General features: G+C 43.6%; 1 protein-coding gene across 12 annotated transcripts in view; it reads right to left on the minus strand.

The window, feature by feature from the left end:
- znf462 (zinc finger protein 462) overlaps nucleotides 1-25492 on the minus strand; it is a 100438-nt gene that overhangs the window by 49042 nt on the left and 25904 nt on the right. For 7 of the 12 annotated variants that reach the window (XM_070886852.1, XM_070886843.1, XM_070886835.1 and 4 more), the window contains exons 2-3: nucleotides 9262-9510; nucleotides 1051-6728 (exon numbers count right to left, since the gene is read on the minus strand). In XM_070886852.1, the coding sequence (XP_070742953.1) occupies nucleotides 1051-6728; nucleotides 9262-9481 (5898 nt within the window). In that variant the 5' untranslated portion in view covers nucleotides 9482-9510. Of the gene's footprint in view, nucleotides 1-1050; nucleotides 6729-9261; nucleotides 9511-11221; nucleotides 11279-12059; nucleotides 12132-12234; nucleotides 12373-17372; nucleotides 17425-18309; nucleotides 18420-25492 lie in introns of those variants that run through there. The other 5 variants (XM_070886769.1, XM_070886761.1, XM_070886797.1 and 2 more) reach the window with 5 other exon arrangements.

Consider the following 25492-nt stretch of genomic DNA (forward strand, 5'->3'; position numbering starts at 1 on the left):
CGATCCTTTGGGCGGGCCTTAGCTTTCACCAAGTTCGGGCCCCAAGGAATATTGGCCTAGTTTACACAATCTCTCTGCACAGAGCAATCCCCTCATCCCAGGAACCAATCTCGTGAACCTTTGCTGCACTCCCTCGAAGGCAAGTATGTCTTTCCTTCGGAAAGGAGATCAGAACTGTACACGGTACTCCAGGTGTGGCCTCATAAATGCCCTGTATAATTGTAGTAAGACTTCTTTGCTCTTATACTCTAATCCCTTTGTTACAAAAGCTAACATAGTTGTTTTCCTAATTGCTTGCTGTACCTGCAGGTTAACATTCTGTGATTCATATACAAGGCCACCCAGGGCCCTCTGAATGCAAACATTTCCCAGTCTCTCACCATTCTAGGCAGAGAGAAAACGGAAAGTTCAAGAATGCGATTGTACAAAAGAAATGTCGGGGTGTGGGGGGAGAAGAGCAGGAAGGAGACACTCTTTTAAAACAAGAATTGGGAAGAGGCCTGTGGTGCAGATAGCAGAACTGCAAGAGTGAAGATTTAGTGATTTACAAGTTAGCGAAATAGCCTTGGGAAAAAAAGCTTGACTGTGTACAGGGTAGGTGTGAAACATGCTCATTTATCTGCAGTGATTTTATATCAACAGTGGCCATTAGTGGAGAGGACAGTAAACTCCATCATTGATATCCAACATGCACACAGGATTACAATGTAATCCACACAGGTAATCTTGACGCTGGTAAATTCTAGGACCAGCATACATTAAATGCACATCAGAGATCTCTCAGTCCTATCCCTATTACAGGTTGAACTGCCATAGCTCGATAGAATACATTTCCCTTTCTAACGTGGCCCCATTTCTTAATAATATTTTGGTTGCTTGCAAGTTGCAAAGACCATTTATGTTGCTGTCTTGATTTTCTAATACAAATCTATGCATTAAAAAATCCCAAACCCGTTATCTTCTGGAACCATTCATATGAAAGGTACCACTAGTGTCATGGTGTGCAGTATTGTACAAGTATAGCATGCAACAGTTTTGTGTCCAACATACCTGGTTTTTATTGCTGCCCTCTACTTCTGTGGACTCCGGATTCTCCTCTTTTAGTTTCTCCTCCTCATTCAGTTTCTCCTCTTCTTTAAGTGTCACTTCCTCTTTCAGATTCGCCTCCTCTTTAAGATTCGCGGCCCCCGTTTCAGTCTGGGTCTCCGTTTCAGTCTGGGTCTCCATTTCAGTCTGGGTCTCCGTTTCAGTCTGGGTCTCCGCTTCAGGCTGGTCCTCCTCAAGCACCACCTTTTTGCGATGCAGCTTTGCCCGTCTACTGAAACGCTCATTGTGCTGGGTGAGATGAACACTCAGTTCCATCGTGCTGAGAATCTTGTTGGAGCAGTGGTTGCACTCGTAGGTGGGACTGTGAGAGCGGGTGCTGCCGGGCAGCAATGTGAAGTCTAGCTTCAGGTCCCGACTGTGATGGTCCGTATAATGCATGCAAAGGAGCTCTGCCGTGTTGAACGAGAGCTTGAAGCACTTCACACATTTGAAGGGCAGCCATCTACTCTCTTTCCCTTCAATCACAGCAGTCGTTTCAAAACCACTGGCCTCATCAGTTACATTGGGTTCTTCCTTGTCGTCAGAGTACACAACGGTGAAGTAGCCATTATACTTGCTCACGTACTGTTTTCTGGGGTAGACCCCAGGGTGCCGCTTCATGTAATGGGACACAAGACCCTTTTTTGTGTAGGTTTGGAATGAGCACAGCGAACATTTTTTCTTCTCTACCGCCCTCCTGAGCTCCTCGCTCAGGGGTGGAGATTCTGGTTTGGACTCGACGGGAAGGATGAGTTTCTCGGGTTTCTTACTGACCATTGTTTTGGAGGCGGCCAAACAATGCGTGTAGTACGAATCAATATCGTGACGTTTTTGGTAGTGGGCAGCCAGTCCTTTGCGGAGCGGGTGAGTGTACGCACACAAGGCACATCTGAAGATATTGTTCCTGCCCTCTGGTTGGGCTCGGACATTGTTGTGCTTATTACGGTAGTGTCTCGCTATGCCCTTTCTGGAGGAGCAGAAGTATTTGCACAGTTGACATTTAAATAAGGTACTGAGGTCGGAACTGCCACTTACAAAGGGAGAAGGCGCTGGAGGAGGGTCACTTGGTTTCATTTCGGTGACTGTTTTGACATTAACTTCATATTCTACAGAGGTATTTGGTTCCTCGGGTTCCACCGTCTCTGTCACGGATTCAGTGAACATATCGATAGCTGGCTGCCTATGGTACTTTTCATAGTGGACCTTTAGCTTCTCCAAGGAGCCATGCGCATATGGACACAACTTGCACCTGTAGGCACCAAACCCTTGTTTTGGGACTTTAGTCATCTCTTCCAGATCGTTGGTCTGCCCATCTGGGAGTTTCTCAGCCTCGTTCATGAAGTCATCGGCGGTGACTTTTATAGAAGGGTGTCGTTTCTGGTAGTGTGTTAGGACACCGTGGATACGCGTATTAACATAAGGGCAATGTCTACACTTATACAGAGTGCTAGGCTTTTCATCTTTTTCCAGGGCAAACTCAGCCGCCTTTACTTTGATGCCCGGGTGCTTTTTCCCGTAGTGGGTTAAGAGGCCGTGTAAATTGTTGTACTCGGATTTGCAAATCTTACACTGGTACGGGGACCCACTGGCTAAAGAATTGGTGGGGGCGGGGGGAGAAGCTTTGACCGGAGAAGGAAACGAGATTGTCGGGGGCATCTCATCCTCGACCGGATTGGATTCTGGAATGCTCAAAGAATCCAGAGCGGTGTAATCGTGAGCGGTTGGGTTGTTTTGCTCCGACGCGTCTTTTCCCAAGATGATGTCGAGCAGCACAGACTCATCGCCGCTCACAGCCCACGGATGCAAGGCTTGATAGTGGTTTGTAATATCCCAGATCGAGGCAGCTTCAAACTCGCAATCTCGGCATTTGTAGTGCTTGAGGTCAATGAGTGCTATTTGTGACGGGTTTGCTGAAGGATCAGGACCTGCCCACAGCTTACTGGAGATGTAGGTGTAATCTACAGGATGTTCTGGGTGCCTCTTTTGGTAGTGTATTAATAACCCACTGGGCTCCTGATGCGAGTATATACACCATTCACAGTGATACCCAGCGGTCACCACTCCATCTTGAAAGGCCCACCGTAAAATAGTTGTGACTGTCGCTTTCACGCTCGGGTGCTGTTTCCTCAGGTGTTTTCTCACAGCGTACAGGTAATGCGCCGTATAGGAGCAATGTCGACACTTGAAGAATCGTAACTGCTCGCCATCAGTCTCCGGTTGCGTATTGGCCATTGGGGCACTAACAGCACCCTGGTTGTTTGTTGCCCTCTCGCGTTGACTTCTCACGGCTGCCGTGTGCTGTCGGACCAACTCAGCTGTCGCTTTGATGTCGCGATGCTTCTTCCGGTAGTGAATAACCACCCCCTTAACCGTTCGATTCCCATAGTTACAATGCTGGCAAAAGAACATCATTTCTCCCTCTCCCTTGTCGGCCAATCTTTGCTGAGGTCCTAGGTCTCCAATATCGAAAACGTTCTTGTTAATCTGGCTCATTTGCTTTGTTATTAGTGGTCTTGCTGGTGTAATCTGCAGCTCTTCCATCGTCTTCTTCAGAGCTGGAGTTGGAGGTGCCTGTTTAATGTATTTCGCCGTTACCTTAACTTCTGGATGTCTTTTCTGATAATGGACAAGCACACCAACAACCGAACGGTTACTATAAACACAGTGCTTGCAATAATACAACTGCTCAAATTCAACTGGCTGAGGGGTGATTGGAGGGTCGTTAGTTGATGACACTGAACTCATCTCAGCAACATTATGAGCAAGAATTGCAGGATTCTGGACAGAAACCACACGCATTGTCTTCTGAATTCTAAAATAGGATGCCTTTTCCTCAGGGTGCTTTCTCTGATAATGGACCAGGACTGAATGCATGTTCGGACTTGAAAATGAACAAACATCGCAACTGTACACCACAGCACTGATCATCGAAGCCTCTCCTCGCTGAGGGCTCATGCTCTTGGGTGAATTCATATCCGAAGGGCTTGATGGAGCAGCACGCTGAGACAGAGGGGTGGATGTTCCAATATTTTTCACACCGGAATTGAGAATTTCCCGCAGAGTCTGGGACTCGGCACTGATCTCATTGGTTTGCTGGACCACGTAACTAGAGAAGATCATTGAATTGTTGATCTTCACAGTGGGATGCATCCTTTGGTAGTGAGGCATGAGGCTGCGGACGTTCGGGCTCGTGTAAGAGCAGAAGCGACACCTGTAGATCAGGTTAGCTTGGTGGAAGTTTAGGATATTCTGAGCTTCGGGATGGAACTGAGCGTAATGCTGCCGCAAGTCTTCGAATTCCGCATATTCTACAAAACATTCGAGGCAGCGGTACACAGCGCTGTGATCACTTGGATCCTCGATGTATCTGAAGCTGTATTTAATGTAAGGATGCATTCGCTGGTAATGGGTGCTCACACTGCGAGCCACTTTGTTGCTGAAGTTGCAGTGCTTGCAATAGTAAGTCTTCCCAGAGTCTTCACCCGCTTCAGAGTTTTCCTGAAAGGTGTCCCGATTTTCCAAGTTGCCCTTTTTGTAAACCGCATTCCCACCCTGCTTATGCGATGCGCCGTCACAATGCCCCATTGAATTGGAACTACCGTAAAAGTCCTCATCGTCAGAAAGTGTCAGTTCGATCTCTGCACTGTTGCTAACAGAATAATCTTGCTCCATTGTTCCATAACCTGTCTCCTCATGCATTCCATCAGTTCCTTCAATCCACATCTGGTGACCACCATAAGTATAATTCTGCATCTCCATTAGATGATTGACCTTCCCTTCCTCTTCATCTAGATCACCGTCTACATCCAACTCCACTTCCACGTCCTCCTCCTCCACCTCCTCCTCGTCTTCCTCTTCCTCCTCCTCCTCGGCATCCTCGACGGCAATCACCGATTCCACCTCGTTAATTTGCTGGTTGGCCTGGCTGATTTTACTCTGCAAGTTGTTTGCTATTTCGTCTATCCTGGTGCGTTTCTTTGCCGGAGACAAGTCCAACGGACTGTCCGTCACCATCCTTTTACCTTTCTTAAATAAAAAAGAATTCTTGGATGTCGATCCGAGTATTGAGGTCTGAGTTTTCACAATACCTGGCGACGGAAGAGCTTCAAATGGCGACGCAGTGTCCTGTAGCGCATCGTTCGCCTCCTCGCTAGCTGCCAGCAACGCATTGTCACAGAACGAATGTTTATGCTGCTGGTGTACACGGAGCCCCTTTAGGGTAACTGTAGAGTAGCTGCACATGGTACATTTGTAAGGGTATTGTTGTTTAGAGTCCCCTACTATTGCAGGCTTTTCCCCATTGACCACCTGGCTGGGAGTCGTATCTATAGTCACTAAGCTGTCATTCAAGGGAGCAATGCTGCTGTTCTGCGAGCTCACTGTGTCCCATTCCGAGGAATGGGACTGCTTGTGGGCTACCAATTTCTGAGCCGTGGTGCAGGTGAAAGGGCAAAGGTTACACTTGTGAACAATGGTCCGGCCTGACAAATGGATGTTCTCAATGTGACGTGAGATACTGCGTCGGTGCATTGTAAGGAACGAGCAGAAGGGGCACTGGAACCTGTTCATGTACTTCCGGAAGGGAATTCCCTTGGTTTCGAGCAACTTTGTGTTCCCAATTGTCAACAACTTTTTCCCAGATCCTTCTGAACCTTGGGATGCCAATGAGTCCATCTCATCAATGTCCTGATGCTCTTCCTCGTCAGAACTACTTCTGTCATCGCTCAACAAACTACTGGTTTCCAAACCAGAATTGGGCACATTCAGGTCAGCCATTCCATAGGAAGATCTCCCAGTTATTCCAGCTTCACCGGGATCAGGAGTAGGTTTAGGCTTCATCTTTTGAAAAGGAAACTTGATTTTAATGGGAGCAAACCGGGAAACGGCAGCAGGAGCCTGCTTCAATGCATTACCTCCCAAAGAGCCTTTCAGAGCTGAATACGGAGGTGATGGCATTTCCCTCCTAGTCATCTTCATCGGCAGATAATTTGAATTTGGAGAAGTCTTCTGTACTTCCTTTTGTTGGGGCTTCGACGGACTAACGTTTGAGCCAGACTGCTGCTGCCGCAGGGACGAAATGATCTTGACCAGACCCTGAGCTAAAAGATTCCGATGTTTCTTCATTAAATGATCGCACCAGCGTTCTCTCCTGGAGGTGTGGTACCCACACCATTCGCAGCAGAAGCTGCCCCGCGACTTTGTCAAGGGCTTCACCTGTGCTTCCAGGATGCTGCGCTCTACTGCATCCACTGGCACGTCGCCCAGCGTTTCCTGCACCTTGGACGCAGACCTGTGGCACAGCTTCTGGTGTTTGATAATCCGCGCCCGTCGGGGACTTTTGTAGGTGCAAAAGCGACAGGCGAAGACTTTGCCAAACCCTTCATGCAAGAGGACGTGGTAACTGGAAGGTGCCGGAGGTGGGGCCATATCCGAGGTCTCGCCGCCAAACAACGACCCTTCAACCTGACCGTGGAGCTTTCTGGTGTGTTCACTGAGAAGATTCCTGGATCGAAAGTACCGGACACAGTACTTGCACTGGAAAAACTTATTGGCAGGTTTTGGATGCTGGTTAACATGATGACTGTAGAGAACTGGGCTGTTACTGGCGAAACTGGAGGAACCAGGTTGAAAGGAATTTTGTGCTTTAAAAAGAAAAAGATGAGTCATCAAATTTCTCTCGCGCTATGTTACATAGTAAACTTGAGATCACCAATAAATACTACTTTCATGTCATTGTTTTATTATCCTGTGTTAAATCACGATACAAAGATGGTGGTATCAGCAACTGGTCATCAGGTCTGAATTTAGCCAAATGAGAAGTTTTAGGTCTTTACTTGCAACAACTTTTCAAACAAAGCAATCATACAGCACAAAAGGAGGCCATTCGGCCCTTCCTGTCTGTGCCGACTCTGTGAAAGAGCTATCCAATTAGTCCCGCTTTTCAAGTATTTATCCAATTCCCTTTTGAAAGTTATTATTGAATTTGTTTCCACCGTCCTTTCAGGCAGTGCATTCCCGATCATAACACATCACTTCAATTTAAATACTACAACCAGTGATTTTAACTAGTCAAATCTTGTAATTGTAAAAATGTGGAAAATAAAATCTGTCTTACTGAAATAAGATCTCATGTCCTAACTAATAATCCCCCCCCCCAATTTATTTTTGGCCCACGCGGCCCTTTAACGGGCTGCGTGGGCCCTTCAAAAAGTCAGCTCGCCAGCTGCACAGTCCCCGGAGCACTCCGCGCAGCTAATAGTGAACATTTGTAAAAAATATAAGGTCAGGACCAAAGACTATTTTATATGCTAAAAAGGTTAGATGTAAGGGGGTGGGAGGAGGCTCTGAAGTTAAACACCAGCATGGGCCAGTTGGGCCGAATGGCCCGTTTCTGTGCTGTAGACTCAGCACAACTCTACTTTTCACCCAGTATTTTAAGTTGTTGTCCACATCAGGCACTTCAAGTAAGTGTAATAACCTTTAGTTTTGCAATTAGCCACAAGAGATCACAAATTGCGGGCAAATAATTCCGAGGGACACATTCTGCCTGGATTCTCCTTCTATCAGTAGGGGGTGTGTCTAAATGGCCACCATTAGGAAACTGCCTCGATGTCTTCCCACATCTCTTGTTAGCCAAGCAGGGTGGTTTTGTCTGTCAGCCTTGGCTCAGTGACAGCATTTTTGCCTCTTTGCCATAATTAATTAACTATAAAAATGAATTCTGATTGAAGACAAGAATTCAATGATAGCACTACACTGCTGTAGTACAACTTGTGCAGTTAGGTAGATCACTTGGCAAAGAGCAAATTATTTCTGAATGCAATATAAGGGACAGCAACGTTCCCGCTCAGCCACGGGGCTGTCGGGAGATCGTGTGCAGACCCGGTATGGCTTTTCAAATGGGAGATTTGCTGCATGCGCTAAATTTTGAATGGGCCCGCAATCCATTAACGGGACCGTGCAACCCCCAAAAAAATTGGGGTTGAGGGTGGGGGGGGGGGGGGAGGGGAGGCGGCAGGATATTGAGAAACAGTATCTTGTTTGTCCGGGTACACACAAGCCACCCTGGTAAATAGATTACAGTAAGTTCTGAGCCAAGCCCACAGTCCAAATAAAAGAGTTTAATACTCCCTTTTAAATTACAATTTTGGAATTAGATACTGTTCAGGCCATTGCTGCAATACCTGCTTTGATTACATTTCATTAAACGTAGACAACTAGCAAGTATCTCTTCTTCTTCTTCTAAGGCGGTCCCTCGGAGTCGAGAATGACTTAAGGGTGGAAGATGCCTGTGCGTGAATTCTTTTAACGTGGGGTGGTCCTGGTCTCTGTGGGTGTGGTGCTAGCAATTGGTCGAGACGTGCCTCTGGAGAGGGTTGGGTTTTAGAGGACGTCTCAACAGGAATGTGCTTTATAAAACACTGTTTCAGCCTCAACTAGAGTATGGTGTCCAATTCTGGGCAGCGCACTTTAGCAAGTATCTGGGATGACTACACAGCTACGCGTACTGAATTACTACAGCTTCAAAGATGTACGTAACACATCTTTTACTAACACCAAAGACGCATGTCTTTTATGTATCAGCTGGGAGTGTGTGCACATAAAAAGAGCACATCTAACGTCAAGTTCCTCAAATCACATTCAAGGCAAAGTTACTGAGGGCCTATTAAGCAACATCATAGAATATAGTTTGCTATAGGACTTGAAGTTTCAGATAAGTCTGATACATAGCAGGGCATGGCAGATGTGTCGATACAATAATAATAATTTTTTTTTTAAATGCTCAAACTTATATTGTTCACACCAATCGCATACTCTAGGGTCTTTCTGTAGTTTAATGAAAAGAAATTCAAGTCAGCAAGCCTTCTAAATGATATGACAATCCCAGGCAACCATGCTGGATTTCCAGTTGGTTCTTCAAAAAGATTACTATCCAAATTTAAAACTGAAAAATGTAATGGAAACAGAGAAATCCCAACACTAACTGGCAAAATCCAACCATTTTGTCTGCCAACTTTGCAAGTCTAAAGTACACTAAATGTAAACAATGCAAGGCACCTGTTGAGTGCGTCATCACGGCTGTGACTTGAACAATGCACCACTGATACTACAATGAACAGAGCTACTGTTTGGTGTGTCTTTGTGCTTCTAATTTAAAAAGAAAATCAAACCTACCTGCTGTTTCCACCAGAGAACCAAGTTCAGTCTTCACAGTAGGAAGGCTCACATCAGTTTCAGGATCTTGGGTTGGTGTAACAGATCGAGGTTGACCTGTATCCTCCTCAGCAGCTTCCATGTGGGGCAAAAAGACAGTGTGAACATCTTGGATGTGAGCTTTAAGATCATCGTAAGTTTCTGCTCGGTAATCGCATCCATCGCATTGCAGGGCCTCCATTACTTTGAATGTCTTTCAATTCAAGGGATCTGGAATAAACAATCAAATTAGCAACTCGGTTATAGATTGAAACCAGTGCAAAAGGACACAAATGTACTACTGGTCAGAATAAACAAACTCATTTATTTATATAGCACCTTGAGCGCAGAGGAATGTCCAAAGAGCTTCACAGATGCACAATCAATAAAAAATGGATCAATGTTGTCCAGTGTGCCACAACATCTCTTGCATTACAACAATAACTTCAAAAGTACTTCATTGGCTGTAAAGCACTTTGGGACATCTGGAGGTCATGAAAGGCACTATATAAATTCAAATCTTTATTTTTACAACATATGTATGTGACACAAAGCACAAAGAAGCAGAGCCAGGTTGATGTGGATCAGTTCTATTCAACCAGTGATAGACATATGCTGGATTTCTTTAATTACACATTTAGTTTTGGCTTCCCTGCTTAAAACCAACCAAATTTCAATTCACAAGTGACCACCTTTTTTTTTAATAAAAGGAGACTTTATCTTTCACACAACTGCTTTTAAAAGTACAACACGAGACTGCTCGTTTGAAGAGCCAGTGTTTGAATTTTCATGTTACCAACAACATGCATTTATACAGCGCCTATAATGTAGTCAAACGCTCTAAGGCGCTTCACAGGAGTGATTATGAAACAAACTTTGGCACCGAGCCACACAAGGAGAGGTTAGGATAGGTGAGGTAGGTTTTAAGGAGCGTCTTAAGAGGAGAAGAGAGAGGTAGCGACGTTTAGGAAGGGAATTCCAGAGCTTAGTGCCTAGGCAGCAGAAGGCAGGGCTGCCAATGGTGGGACGAAGGAAATAAGGGATGAATTTATCACCTCAAATTGCTTCCACCACTTGTGACCTCCTCTACTTCATTCTAGTGTTTAGAAGGTCACAAATGTATAATTTATTGATTTCCCCCCTCAGTTCAAATGGATGCAGTAATGGAAATTGCACACATACACACTTTACTACATTCTTAGTTCTTCATAATTTTCAACACCTCCTTGAAATCTCCTCTTAACCTCCTCTGCTCTAAGAACAACCCCGGCTATTCTACCAAATAAACATTTTGCGTGCCACCTATGTCTCAATTTCGGAGCAGCAATTCTGATCAACAAAAGGTTCCAAGACTACAAGAAATGGAGTGTACCCACAAATGGTCATCAGTCAGCCAATCACAACTCTGCTTTACCCATGCCTACAATGTACTATATAATACAGATTTATCTGTAATATATTAAAATTGGTATGCCCTGCCATCGTTGCATTGAAAAGTCCTTTGGCTGTGATGGTTCCCAATAGGGTTTTCCAAACTAAGGGACACCATGAGGTGGTGTGGCATGTACAGTTGCAGCTTCTGGCCACTGGGTGGCAATGCAAGCACTTGTCCATCTTGAAGACGAACTCTTGTTGGCCATCTTGGTTTTCCCAATTTCCAGGCCAGTATTTAAGTTTTAATCATATTGCGATATCTTTGATTTTTTTTTTTAAATGTCCTTTTATGTTGCCCCCTTACTGATTGATTGACACCTGGCCTCTCTGCCCCCTCACCTGGATGGGAGTGTCCAAGTTCTCCCCCTCCCCCGATGCACATTCGAATTCACTTAGTTCCCCTGACAGCCAATCCCAAATCTTCAATCCACTGCTATCTTCCACCTTTTCACATGCCTCATACTGCCACTATCTTGTCTCTTCTCAAATTTGCTTCATCCACTCTTACCTCCTGTAATGATAGAGTGTATAGCGCCCTCGATCTGTATGGGGAGACCTCGGGTGTGTACGAGGATCGCCATTTTAACTGCACATTGCTGACTTGAGTTCCAGAATAAAGAAAGTTACATTGAACGTAGAGTTATTCAAGAGACTATAAATACATGGTATCAGAAGTGGAGATTTCCAATCTTTCTTCCATAATCATATTCAATGCCACAGGTAATTTACTAGTTTCCTAAAATATTCCTCATTCCACTTGTGATTTTTAAATTATATATCGGGATGTGGACGTCACTGATTGCACTGTTTTTCTCTAGCTAGGCCATTCCAGAGAGCAGTTAAGAGTCAACCACATTGCTGTGGGTCTGGAGTGACATATAGGCCTAGACTGGGTAAGGACAGCAGGTTTCCTTCCTTAAAAGGACATTAGTAAACAATCTAATAGCTTCATGGTGACTTTTATGGATACCAGTTTTTTTTATTTCCAGATGCAAGCTGAATTCAAGTTCTGACTGCCCTGATGGGATGTGATCTCACTTTCTCTGATTAGTCCAGGGCTTCTGGATTATTAGCGCAGTAACATAAATCGCTACACTACCATAACATGAACACATACCATGAACTTGCAAAGGAACATCTTGTTCCCAAAGTTACGATACACAACGTGAAATAACAGTTATAAGAATTTTCTTGTTCCAATGATCAAACTAGATGAGATATAAATGATAAAGGCTTTACTTGTATATGTACTTCCTGTCCATCATGTGTCACACAATGTCTAATGTAAATCTGTCACACGGAGCAGAGAAATATAAACAGAGATAATCACATGAGCATGAACTCACCCAGCATTTACTGATCAATTACATTTTGTAGCCTTACACACTTGCACTGCAGCAGCACAATATTACAGTGGGGCCGGGTTTCCGCTAAGTTATCTGGGCAGAAACAGGTGATCCAGTGTAAAAGATCGGGGAATTTAAAAAAAACTGCAAGTGAGTTACGCCCAAATCCACTTACGCCAGTGTTTTCCACGATCTGTTACGCTGGTTCAAGGTTCCATTTGCCTGGATCAGGTCCCGCCTACAAAGCTGGCATCGCCTCCCCCAGGTTGAGATTGCACTGGTTCAGGATGGCTCTTCAAATTGCTTTAAGCTCCTTAGGGACACAGGCAGTAGAAGGCACGTTTTAAAAGTTTCTTCGTACCAAAAAATATTTCATTTACTAAGAAACTGACTAGTGTACACCGATTAAACTATTAAATGGTTCAGTATAGTTTTTTTTTTTTAAAAGTAATTTTCAGGAGATTTTAAATCCGGCTTCTCACAGGTGGAGGATTGGACACCCTTATTAAAAATGCTTATTTTTTGGTGATAAACCCATTTTTAGCTACATTAATAAAACCGCGCCAAGTTACCACTCATCAACACGTCCCGGAATACATTTTAATGGAAGAAGAAAAAAAGAAACGATTACGTTCTATGACGCGGCCTGATTGTGCTGGTTCAGGGAAGATTTTATTTTTGCGATTATGCCAATTAATTTTAGCGGAAACCGGAACTCTAACTAACCAGTGCAATATCAAGCGCATTTTGGGCGCAATTTCCCGATTGCCTGCCTCCAGAGTGTGCTTTACACCAGTGCCTCCTCTGACTGATCACGAGCAGTGCCACGGGCGGTTGGCATACATCAGGTTGAGACGCATCTGGTCACAAATACAAACTTCAGTCACACTTTAAAAAAAAAGTAATTTAAAAGAGGAGAATGCTGCATAATTTCCAACTTAGAAAGTTCCCCCTCCCCACCCCCAGCAACAGAAAATACTTTGAATTGTCTTCGAACCTCATAAATATACATGTCAAAAAAAAGAAAGCCAGCCTGACCTCCAATTGACCTGAATATCTGCCAAGAACAATTAGCCTCTAATTGAGGCAGGAAGGCATAGTAATTACACCTTGTAGACTAAAGGGACACAACTTGTGTTACACACAGCTGCATGGCAGCAGAATAATACATTGATGAGCAATATGGTGTGCGCGTACCGCTGTATAAAACAACTTGCATTGGACGCCAAGGTTGCGAACAGTCTGGTTCAGCCTCAGACGGTGGCTAGGGAACTGAGTTTGTGATGGGGACCGAAGACAATGGCTTTGGTCTTCCCATTGTTTAAATGGAAGACATTTCTGCTCATCCAGTGCTGGATGATGTGCAAGCAGTCTGACAAATCAGAGGCGGTGGAGGGGTCGAGTGAGGCGGTGCTTAGGTAGTCAGCGTACATGTGGAACCCGACATTGTGACACTGACAGCGCATCCTCCCACCTACCCAGTGCCATAGGAGAGCTGCTAGTTCAGTTTGAACTGATTTCATGCAAGTTTAATAGGTGAGGACAGCAATGATGCATTGTGCTTTTACAGAATCAATGGAATGATAATTGCAGAATTTAATAAAAAGCGAGCACCTTGGATTTTAGCAAAAGCAAAAAAAAAACCATAATGGTCTCTTAGCGTCATCTGTGGCTCAGTTGGTAGCACTCTTGCCTCTGAGACAGAAGGTTGTAGGTTTAAGTACCACTCCAGAAATCTGAGCCCATTAGTCCAGGCTGACACTCCCAGTGCAGTACTGAGGGAGGACTGCATTGTCGGAAGGGCCGTCTTTTGGATGAGACATTAAACAGAGGCCCCATCTGCCCTCTCAGATAGGCACAAAAGATCCCACGGCACTATTTCAAAGAAGAGCAGGCAGAGTTGTCCCTAGTATCCTGACCAATATTTATCCTTCAACCAACATCACTTTAAAAAAAAAAGACAGATTATCTGGTCATTTTATCTGATTGATGTTTGAGAGAGCTTGCTGTGTGCAAAATGGTTATTTTGGCAAACTTTAGAAGCAGAAGGCATCCAAATACAAGGCCGACAAATTAATACAGCGGGGGAAAGATGACTACTTCTCTACAGATCTTCAAAAGATCGTGTAGTTAAAAGACACTTGAAACTTTGAGATTTATACAGATCTTGCCCAAGAGGCAACAGCAATATCTGGAGGAAAATCAACGTTCCAATGTGTACAGATTTAGTTTTCACTCAGCTTTCTTTGTGCCCCACCCTCATGTTAAAATAAAACTGAAATTAATAGAAATTTATAAGTTTAGCCAAATCAACAATTGGATAGGGGGGAAAGATAGGTCTGGATCGTGAGCGTTCTGCTGTTGATAAATATTTGCTGAAACCTTCACATTAATAATCAAGAAGCCTGAAAGTCAGGTCATAAATCACAGAAATAAAAAAATATTGGTCGGTGTCCAAGTTCATTTGAGAAATCTCCAGGATGCCCATCTCAAAATCAGAATCGGTAGCAACAGTACTTTGTGAGCTGCACGGTCATGAGCAGTTCTGTAAATACCACTGAAGTGTTCAGTCATATGATCTATTGGCCAATCAGCTGAGGCAAGTTAAAGTAATCAGTAACTCCCATAAACTATCTCCCACCACCCACCCACCCCCCCAACAACTCTCCAAAAAACCTGAATCGTGACTACAATATTCTATATCTGTGGATAGAAAATTTGATGGGCTATTTTAGGTATAGGAAGATTAGAACACAAGAATTAGGAGCAGGAATAGGCCATATGGCCCCTCGGGCCTGCTCCGCCATTCAATATCATGGCTTATCTTTGACTTCAACTCCATTTTCCTGCCCGATCCTCATATCCTTTGATTCCATTAGAGTCCAAACACATCGAACTCAGCCTTAAATATACTCAACGATACAGTATTAACAGCCCTCTGGGGTGAACAGAATTCCAAGGATTCACAACTGTTTCAGTGAAGAAATAGCTCCTCATCTCACTCCTCTGGCCGCCCCCTTATCCTGACACTATGCCCACTAGTACTAGACTCTCCAGCCAGGGGAAACAACCTCTCAGCATCGACCCTGTCAAGCCCTCTCAGAATCTTATACATTTCAATGAGATCACCTCTCATGCTTCTAAACTCGAGAGTATAGGCCCACACTATTTAAAGTGTTTTTTTTTTCAATCCTTGAATGCATATTTCTCTCCAGAAATGGCTATACATTTGATGAGTTTTGATTTTCCAGACAGTTTGTGTGTGTAGAGTATTTCAGGCTTCAAATGTCACAGCACTCATGCACGAGCCATCTATGCTAGGCCCCAATTCAGATTCATTGACCTAGTTGGTAGCACTCTCGGCCCCGAGTCAGAAGGTTGTGGGTTCAAGTCCCACCCCAGAAACTTGAACACGAAAATCTAGGCTGACAGTGCAGTATTAAGTGAGTGCTGCACTGTCTGAGATGCTATCTTTCGGATGAGAAGTTAAACTGGGGCCCTATCTGCTCTCTCAGGTGGATGTAAAAGATCCCATGGCCACTATTTCGAAGAAGAGCAGGGATGTTCTCCCCATTTTCCTAGCCAATATTTATCCCTCAATCAACATCACTAAAACAGATTATCTGGTCATTATCACATTGCTGGTTGTGGGAGCTTGCTGTGCACAAATTGACTGCCACGTTTTCTACATTACAACAGTGACTACGCTTCAAAAATATTTCATTGACTGTAAAGTGCTTTGGGATGTCCTGAAAGGCATTATATAAAAGCAAGTCTTTCTTTTTACAAGGCAGAGGAGAGAAATGCATGAAAGTGTACTTATTTTTCCACTCATACGCAAGGTTTTGAGCTATGGCAGTAACCTACTATTCTGGGGCATTATCAGCAGTTAAGCAATGAACCAATATTCTTCTTTGAAAAGCATTCATCTCTAATGGCCTTGGCTAATGAGCAAGATAGTCGGCCAATACTTCATGGATCGACTCTCCATTAATCTATTTTTGCAGTACAATCCAACACCAAAGGAACAAGTTTTTGCAGTCCTTCTAGAATAAATCTGGAGATAGTTTCTCCTCCCAACAATTGTTAAAACTTTGTTACAAATGAGCGAACATTTAGAATTAAAACAGTAAGTGGGTTTGGGCACTGCCCCTTCACCTCTGGATCTTGGATTTAGATACATTACTCTCTGCCCAAGGTGCAGGGGTCTATGCATTGAGCTTGTAGAGCCTTCCACAAGTAGTGAACATCCAAATGTATCAAACTCCCACAAGGACAAAACTGGCAGTCTCACACGGTTGCCTGATGTGGAAAATGGAAACATCAAGCTGTTAAGGAGTAAGAGATGGTTCAAAATAGTAAATATGATGAAGTGGAGATTTGGGGGAGGGGGTGCGGGGGGGAAAGAGCGGGGGATTTTTTTTTCTGACTTTGGAGCCAAAGACATGTTATTAGGGCAAAACCTGGCCTGGGAACATTTGTTAAAGATATTGGAGTCCACCCAAAATAAAAATGGAAACCACTTCAACTTCCTTAGCGCAGATGTCACAAGTAGAAAATGCATCCGGCCAAAGTTATAAATTAAATATCTACACGTTGATCACCCGTTCAACTGCTTCCTCACTTTTCGGTACAAGTCTCACTCAGCCACACAACCCCTCAGAAAAATAAGCCATGCCTTTCAGAAGAAAACAGCGTGATGTGCTTAAACATCAGCATGCATAAACATTCAAATCCCTGCGGTTAACAGTTGTGTTCAAGCTGCTGATGGACTTTACATAATTGCAATAAAATACTAGATTTTAAAAAAAAGGCAATTTATATAGGTGCATGTTTTTTCTTTAAATCATCACGAGGATGTGAGGGTGAGGGATTGGGTAGACTAAGAAGAGAGAAACTTCTCCCTTTAGTCCAGTATATTTCTTTCAGGAGAAGAATTTTTATTTATTAAGTCCATCTCAAAGAAGTAACTGTGGCTAAAGGTTGCAGTTATCCGCCACCACCTCACTCATGGACAAAAATAATCCATAGGGGTCATGGTGTGAAGAGAGCTGCCAGTGGAACGTACATAACCTGACTGTAATAGAATGCATGGAAGCACATCCAGACACACAGTGTCATCCTACATGTTCTCAACCCCCTGCTTCTGCAAGACAGCACTAGAAAGGCTAAAAGGCAAGATACTTTCCTGCTTCAGATCATCTGTACAATTTCACTTCTATGATCCTGCACATTAAAATCCAACGGCACAGCAGGGCTTTGTCAAAGAACAGCAATTCCTGCGAATTTGCAGCCACATTATCTTTTACTTACTGGTGAAATTCAGCTCCATTCCCCTGCATCTTCACTCACTCTCCTCCATCTTCTGCATGGTGTTAAAACAAGGAGGTTATAATCTACTGTAGCTCCACTACAGAGCATGTACAATGTATCATTTTATCGATGAAGACCTAGCATTGCGGTGTTTATAACAAAAAAAATGCAGAAAACTACAGACATACACCTACAGAGCTAAGGTTTACTTCTAGTCCTGTATCTACAAAAGAAATAGAAACTGGAGAAAGAGCGAGAGAGAGAAAGCTGTTTCCAACTGAGATCTGGATCAAATTACAGCACAAAAAGAGAGAGGCCCCACCCCATTCTTCTTCAGGGCAGGCCAGCACATCACTGAACAAATCTCAAGGCTGTCTCTCTCTCGCTCTGTGTGGCTCCTGCATTTACAGAGAATTAGCAGATCATTCAAGTCTTCAATTCCCACCCCTTGTGCTCTCCTGCTCAAATGAGACCAGCTTGCTACAACCATCAGATGTTGAGAGAGAGAGAGAGAGAGAGAGACACACACACGCTATCTGCTGGCTTGTCGATGCAGCTTTAAGACACACACACACACACACACAATAAAGCTGCCTAGTCCTACGAGATCCAGGAGCAGCCATTTTACCTCCAGACGCTCCACCAGCTCTCAGTAGTTCACAGCCTCCAGCCAGAAGCACAACATGGCCCCACTTATCTGACACTCATCTCAAGCAGCTGAGGCACTGTAAAAATGCTGCTGAAATTCCAAACTAGCTGCTCTTGCCAATACCTTGTTGAAAGGGATGTGAAGCAGTGCTCTTGTCTGGGGAGGGGGCATATCTTCCCCCCTCCCACTCTCTAGTTATTAGATTTTGTGTCACATACTGCAAAATCACCCTCTCCCCTTGAAATGAGCAATTTACCTAAACAGGGGCAATGAAATAACGCTGCTTACATGAGACAAGGTGGAGAAACCTTTGTTTTAACAATACATGACTGAACCCCCTTTGTTCTTCTCCACTCCCCCTAAACCAGGCTGCTACTGTGCATCGTGGCTCAGCTTTGTTGCCAGCAGTGAGTGGAAACAAGCATACCACAATGCCTGTACCACCCTGGACACCTTTGATGGCTTTCGCATGGAGAGAGAGAAAGAAAGCCCATCTGATCTGCTCGGCAGATTCCAAAGTTCACTGACCTTTTGTTAATCACTAGCCAGCCTGTCTGCAATCAGCAAACTCTCCCAGTGCTCACACCCTCCCTCCCCACACACACACACACACATTGCTGAAGCTGCACTGGTGAAATGAGGTCCTCTGGACTAGACTGCAGCAGACACATATAAAAAGACATTGAGTTTCACTCCAGTGCTGGTGACCCATCTGACTGGCTTTGCTTTTAGGTCTTCATTGCTCCAGAACAGAAGCACTAAAAGTTGCCACTAATTCTGATCCGTCACAAATGTGAGAATTAAAACAATCTGTACCGTGCCCCCCACCTGCGCCCCCTCCTCACCAAACGCAGCACTGGTGTGCACAATGGGTTAAAGCCCAGCATCTAGGAATTGCCTTCAAGAGATCACTCAACAGTGTGGATAAAAAGCTCACTGTTCAAGGAGGATTGCTGATCAGCAAGGATGGAAACACAAGAGGTCAGCAGATCCACTTCCAGCCTTTTGTCACATTAACCAGCCTTTTCTTGTGGAATACTTTCCCATTTTTCTTTTCTTCTTTTGGGAAACATTTTCTTTCCATCCACAGATGAAACTGCTTTGATGTTTATCGGGCAGACGAGCCAACAATAAATACACAGCTTGCGTTAATGCACTACATTCATTAATATGCTGCCATTCACCGAAAGCCTAAAGGACATCAACCATCTCCAACGCCGTCAATACAATTTCTAGTGACTTAGGTAGAGCGAAATTTAAAACAAAGCATAGTTGACTTGGGTAAGCAATATTTCTTCAAACAAGGGAGGCAATCAATCGAAGTAGGTTTATTAATAACTTGCAAAGATCTAGCACTAGCTCGGCAGTTTTTGGACAAGGATTCTGAATGTATGTATATTACCAGGACCCCTTGCTGTTACATTTTAAAACATGCCATGGTGCAGACCCTCTAAACAATAATTCTACGTGTAATAAATATAATAAGTGTGTGTGTGTGTCTGTGTGTGTGAGATGGCAGGGGGGGGGGTCAAGGATATTAATAGAAAAAAAAAATAGCGTTTACAGATGTAGCCAAGGCTCTCGGAAAATCTGCACGTGGGATTACTGGGATTATGAGGTTTAAAAAGATCAGAATGCTGTAGCAATGCACAGAATGGAACAATGTAAAGTCACAAGAACCCTGATTAAAGTCAGGGGGGTGGAAATTTGGTTGGAGGCTACTTAGGGCGCTAATGGCAACGGGACGGTAAATTTTGCGCCAGGAGAATGGTTTGCGACGGCAGCCATAAAATTTGGCTGCTGTGCCGAGAGTGGAGTGGAGCGCTAAGGGAGGCGTTCCACGCCTTTCTTAGGGCGCTAGGCCGGCTGAGCAACTGAAAATCCCGAGTTAAAGAGCCGGCTTCGTAGTGCCCTAAGAGAGGCCTCCATGGGAAAAACAAATCGGGACAAAAAACATTCCCGATACATTACTCTCCTCAAGCACCCCAGGACAGCTCTGCACACCAGCTTTCACAAGCGCAGTCACCATGGGCGCATCGAGTGCCACGACAACCCAATTTCAAAACGCTGTCCAAACTGGAGGCGTGTACACCGGCTCGGCGCTCCCGGGTGACACTGGTCAGCGCCGCCGTCACCGGCGCACTGAATGTGCCAAGCTGTGCGAATATCAGCGCTCACGGCTCCAGCCCCTTTAGCGCCCCTGTTCAGATTCTTTCCAGGGGCACTAAGCAACCATATTTCTACCCCATGGTCTTAAACTTGGTTCCGATACAATGTTCTAGGTCGGAACATTCTGGTTATTATATAATAAAAATAAATGCATGCTGTGTGAAACACTGGCAATGGAGATGTACTTTTGAAGTGCAGAATGGACTTGTGTAATCTAGCAGCAATTTACACCAGTCGCAATTGTTCAGTACAGAAGAGAATCAGTTGGGTTTAAATAACCTGCTCTGTAGTAGAATATTTAATTGCAAAAATCAAACCTCCAAATCCAAATTTTTAAGGGAGCCTGCACAAAATACAGTGGCTCCATGTGGTTTTTATTATAACCACATACTGAAATGTTTTGTACAATTGGTCAAACATCTATCATTTTTCAGAAAATAGATTTTTGTTGTTGTCCCTGATGTCCAACAGGAAATAGTCTTCAAATGTACGTGAAGTCACGAGGCTTCAGCAAAGACCAAGAATGTCACAAAAAGTGTTACAGCCCATGCAAGGTAGAAAAACTTTCCTTTTTGTTGCTAAAGAAACAATACCCCAATATGTTCTGCAGTTTTTCAGGCTAGAGGGCAGTAGACCACATCCATAGTATCATCAACGCACATTGATAATATTTGATCTCTGTCATTAGAAACAATATACACTCCCGGTACAAACACTGCATAAATGTGTAAAGAACAGACACCTAACAAATGATATATGGCACACCTCTCTCAAATCCTCAAAAGTTGTATAATAAAACCACCATTAACAAACTGTGAAAACCTCAACATTCAGGTAGCAGTCTAAATGACACACTGCATTCAGTCAGGATATTTTCAGTTCTGGCCCAGAGGCTCCTCCTTGTCTACACCCCATGCCACTGAAACCAGGGCCTCTATAAAACATGGAGCCAAAACCAGCCTTGCCAGGATTCGATTGAAAGCCCTCCAAAAAGATTCTTCAGATCTGCAGCCCAAGTTTTCACAGACACAATTTTGTGCAGCGCACAACAGTCCCAATCAGTGTTAGGCTTTTTATTTCCTCTCTCCTCTGGTATCATTTCATGAAAGCCTTTGCTGCCTACAGACTGTGGTCTCCCTCACCATTCTATGGGCACGCCAAAGCCCAAGCAGGCTTTAAACATTCAACCACACAAACAGGGCACAGTTGCCTAGCTTCATGAAGTGGAGTTACCTTTAGTATATAATTCGAAGTATCTTCATCTACTCTCGCTCATACATATTAATCTCTCTAGTTTATCAATATTAATATGGTCAGCGCTGTTCCAAAATGTCCTTTCTCATTCTTTCAAAACTGCAAATATGCAATTCTACACATTTCATAGAATTACATAGAATGTACAGCACAGAAACAGACCATTCAGCCCAACAGGTCTATGCCGGTGTCTATGCTCCACATGAGCCTCCTCCCACCCCTCTTCAACTCACCCCATCAGCATATCCTTCCATTTCTTTCTCCCTCATGTGTTTATCTAGCTTCCCCTTAAATGCACCTATGCTATTCACCTCAACTATTTAAATGATATTGTGAGAGCTCACCACTCTCTGGGTGAAGAAGTTTCTCCTGAATTCCCTATTGGATTTACTAATGACTCTCTTATATTTATGGCCCTTTCTTCTTCCTCACTTGAAATCAAGACTCGTGAACATTATTTCCAACTGCTGCTCATTCTTTTTCACCACTGTAAAACTGTGGGACTTCTTACCTCACACTTTACATTCTTCTATTCAGGTTTTTAAAAACCAAAGCGTGGTATCACAACTTACCAAACGCTCTATTCTTTTTAACCTTGTTCACTACCTGCAACATGGGCCTTGCTTAGCCCTTCATTTTCAACATAGATCCTCAAAAAGTAGGCCCAGAGAATTGCAGCAATGTTACATGACCGTCCAACACTACCAAGTTTACAGGAAATGCCTCGATTTTAAAATTCACATCCTCGTTTTCAAACACCTCCCTATCTCTAACCTCTACAACCCTCCAGCATTCCACTGTTCCTCCAATTCTGTCATCTTGCGCATCCCTAATTTCCATCGCTTCGACATTGGCGGCCGTGCCTTCGGCTGCCTAGGCCCTAAACTCTGGAATTCTCTTGCTCAACCTTTCCACCACTCTCCTCCTTTAAGATTCTCCTTAAAACATACCCACCTATCCTAATATCTCATGTGGCTCGGTGTCAAATTTTGTTTGATAATTGTTCCTGTGAAGCGCATCGGGACATTTTACTACATTAAGGGCGTTATATAAATGCAAGTTGTTGTTGTTTAACTATCCTGCATTACACTGATGTCATGCACCTTTTTTCTTCCTGCTAATTCCACTCCCCTCCCGGCGCCTCCTCGCTTCTTTCCTGAAGGTCAATTCTTGGGGTGCAAGCTTTAACAGCATGTTTGTAGAATTATGACCAGTGAACGCAAGCCCAAATCAGATCCTGTCCTCCCAATGTCTAACCTTCCCAGAAAGGAGCCATTTGGGAACAATTGGGAGTGGAAGTTCTTCTGGCTGATTTCTTCTCTCTCCCACCCAAATCTAGGTGCACGGTGCAAGGAGAACAATTGTAACCCCCTTTCTGCCACAATTACCCAAGGTGAGTAAACCCAGCATATGTCAGTGATCAAATCAAGAAACTTCTTGATCTTTGTAACTCGGCTAACCCACTCCTGGAGCCATTGTGGGGAAACTCTTGATGGTATCATTTTGGATTTTGCAACGAATCCAGGGAGAGGCGTCAACATTCAAATTGGTCATTTTGCATCAGAGCAAAATGCGGCACTTTATTTACAATGCAATGTATGGTGCAGGCTTAGCACCACTTTACAACCCCAAAAAATGTTTTAATCAGAAAGTACATTTTATTGCCATTAAAATGGGTAAATAGTCAAGATACTATGGCAGATACTTCAACGGGGCAGTTTGTGGAACTTTTAAAATGTTCTATGAAGAGTTAAATTGGGAGATAGACTTGTACGGACATGATTCATGGTAGCAGTGATACTTGTTTTAAGAAGTGCACAGGCTGGAACTTACTTTATAAAATTAACTTGTAAAATGCCACAGTAAATCCAGTACATGACACTTGTACTATTTATAATGAAGCTTTGCCATAGAATAATAATCTCCCAAAGCTGCACTCAAGACATACACAGAGATAGCGTGGAATCAGTTGGATTAACGAGGAGTTTTAACAGGGCATCCCAATTTCACAATGGAATCTTTCTGTAATACAGGTACTTTCACACATGATGCCTATTGCGCATAAAGACTTGTTTTATGACACGGTCAGCCTTGTCCAAAGTCCAGTGATAATGCAGCCTTTTTCCTCCGATCCATTTTCTCCTTCTTAAAACACTCGGCTTATTTCTATATTATTTCAGCACTTGAAATCCAGTGTGAACTGAGCAGGGAAAAAGTAAAAAAATAAACACCAGGCAGATTCTGTGGCAATATTGAAGGAAAATGCGGAATCATGTTCCAGATGGTACCACAGCAAACTGACCAAGAGACAGACTAGCAATTGTCGTCACCAACAGATGTACCTACTTGTCGGAATCCAAAACTAGGGGCTATAAATACAAGATAGTCGCTAATAAATCCAATAGGGAATTCAGTAGAAACTTCTTTACTCAAAGTGGTTAAAATGTGGAACTCGCTACTACATGGAGTGATTGAGGTGACTAGCATAGATGCATTTAAGGGGGAAGCTAGATAAGCACAGGAGGGAGAAAGGAATAGAAGGATATGCTGATAGGGTGAGAAGAAGAGGGGTGGGAGGAGGCTCGTGTGGAGCATATATACGGTATGGACCTGTTGGGCCAAACAGCATGTTTCGGTCCTGTAAATGCTATGTAGACTGGTCTATTTTAGCTCAAAACAAAAAAGGTTGTCTACAGTGACAGCCCATGTGCCACAAAACATCTAAAAGGAATAAGTATGGATAAAGTTTCTATTTTATTGAGGTTTTTCTGAAACTTTTCCACAGAAAATACAATGAATGAATGGAGACAAATCATAATTCGGCGTCTCCCAAAATAAGGGAACCTCGCCTCAGTAATATCAAGAAAAACAGACTGGAACATCCAAAGCATTGAGAATGATCAGAAGTATAATTTTTTATCTAATTGAGGTGTTTACAATGAATAAGGGTGTTGATAGGGTAGATAGAAACAGAAACAGTTTCCTCTGGTCTGGTGGGGAATCCAGAACAAGGTGACACAACCTTAAAATTAGAGCTAGGCCTTTCAGGAGTGATGTCAGGAAGCACTTCTTCACACAAAGGGTAGTGGAAATCTGGATCGCACCCCGCCCCCCTCCCCTATACCCACACATACACAAAAGCTGTTGAGGCTGACAGTCAATTAAAAATTTCAAACGGAGATTGATAGATTTTTATTAGGCCAGAGTATTAAGGGTATTGGAACCAAGGCAGCTAGATGAAGTTAAGGTACAGATCAGCCATGATCTAACTGAATGGTAGAACAGACTCGAAGGGCTGAATGGTCTTATGTTGCTAGGTCATTAAGAAATGCATTACATAAATTAAACTAGGAAATGAAACAGGGAATTCTATACTGCCATATGGGTATTGGCCAAATAGAATTTTTACATGCGTTATGCAAAATATTTGGAAAGATGCACATTATCTGCGCACACCTGTCGATTAGTTGTACTGTATTCTATTTTCAGTTGGCAAATGCAGTTAGAAAACTTATGGGGCATTACAATTGGCACCAGCATTTCTGGTTTAGGCAGGGAATAACCAGTCATGATTCTTGTTCCTGATCATTGACCAGCAACCCCTCCTGAATGGACTTGGCTGAAGTCAAAGAGCTCACTGTCAACAATCGCATGCAATTAGACTACAGACAAGAAACTGGAGGGTGACCAACACTCAATTAACCATAGATTTACAGAAGATGATACCAGAACTAAGAGGTTATAACCATCAGGAAAAATTGAACAGGCTGGGGCTCTTTCCTCTAGAATAGAGAAGGCCATGGGGTGACCTAATAGAGGTCTTTAAAATTACGAAAGGGTTTGATAGGTTAGACGTAGAGAAGATGCTTCCAGTTGCAGGGGAAACCAAAACTAGGGGTCATAAATACAAGATAGTCACTAATAAATCCATTAGGGAATTCAGGAGAAACATCTGAGAGGGTTGTAAATCTGTGGAATTCGCTGCCTCAGAGAGCTGTGGAAGCCGGGACATTGAATAAATTTAAGACCGAGATAGACAGTTTCTTAA

The sequence above is a fragment of the Pristiophorus japonicus genome, chromosome 1, assembly GCF_044704955.1.
Source record: "Pristiophorus japonicus isolate sPriJap1 chromosome 1, sPriJap1.hap1, whole genome shotgun sequence".
Classification (NCBI taxonomy): domain Eukaryota; kingdom Metazoa; phylum Chordata; class Chondrichthyes; family Pristiophoridae; genus Pristiophorus; species Pristiophorus japonicus.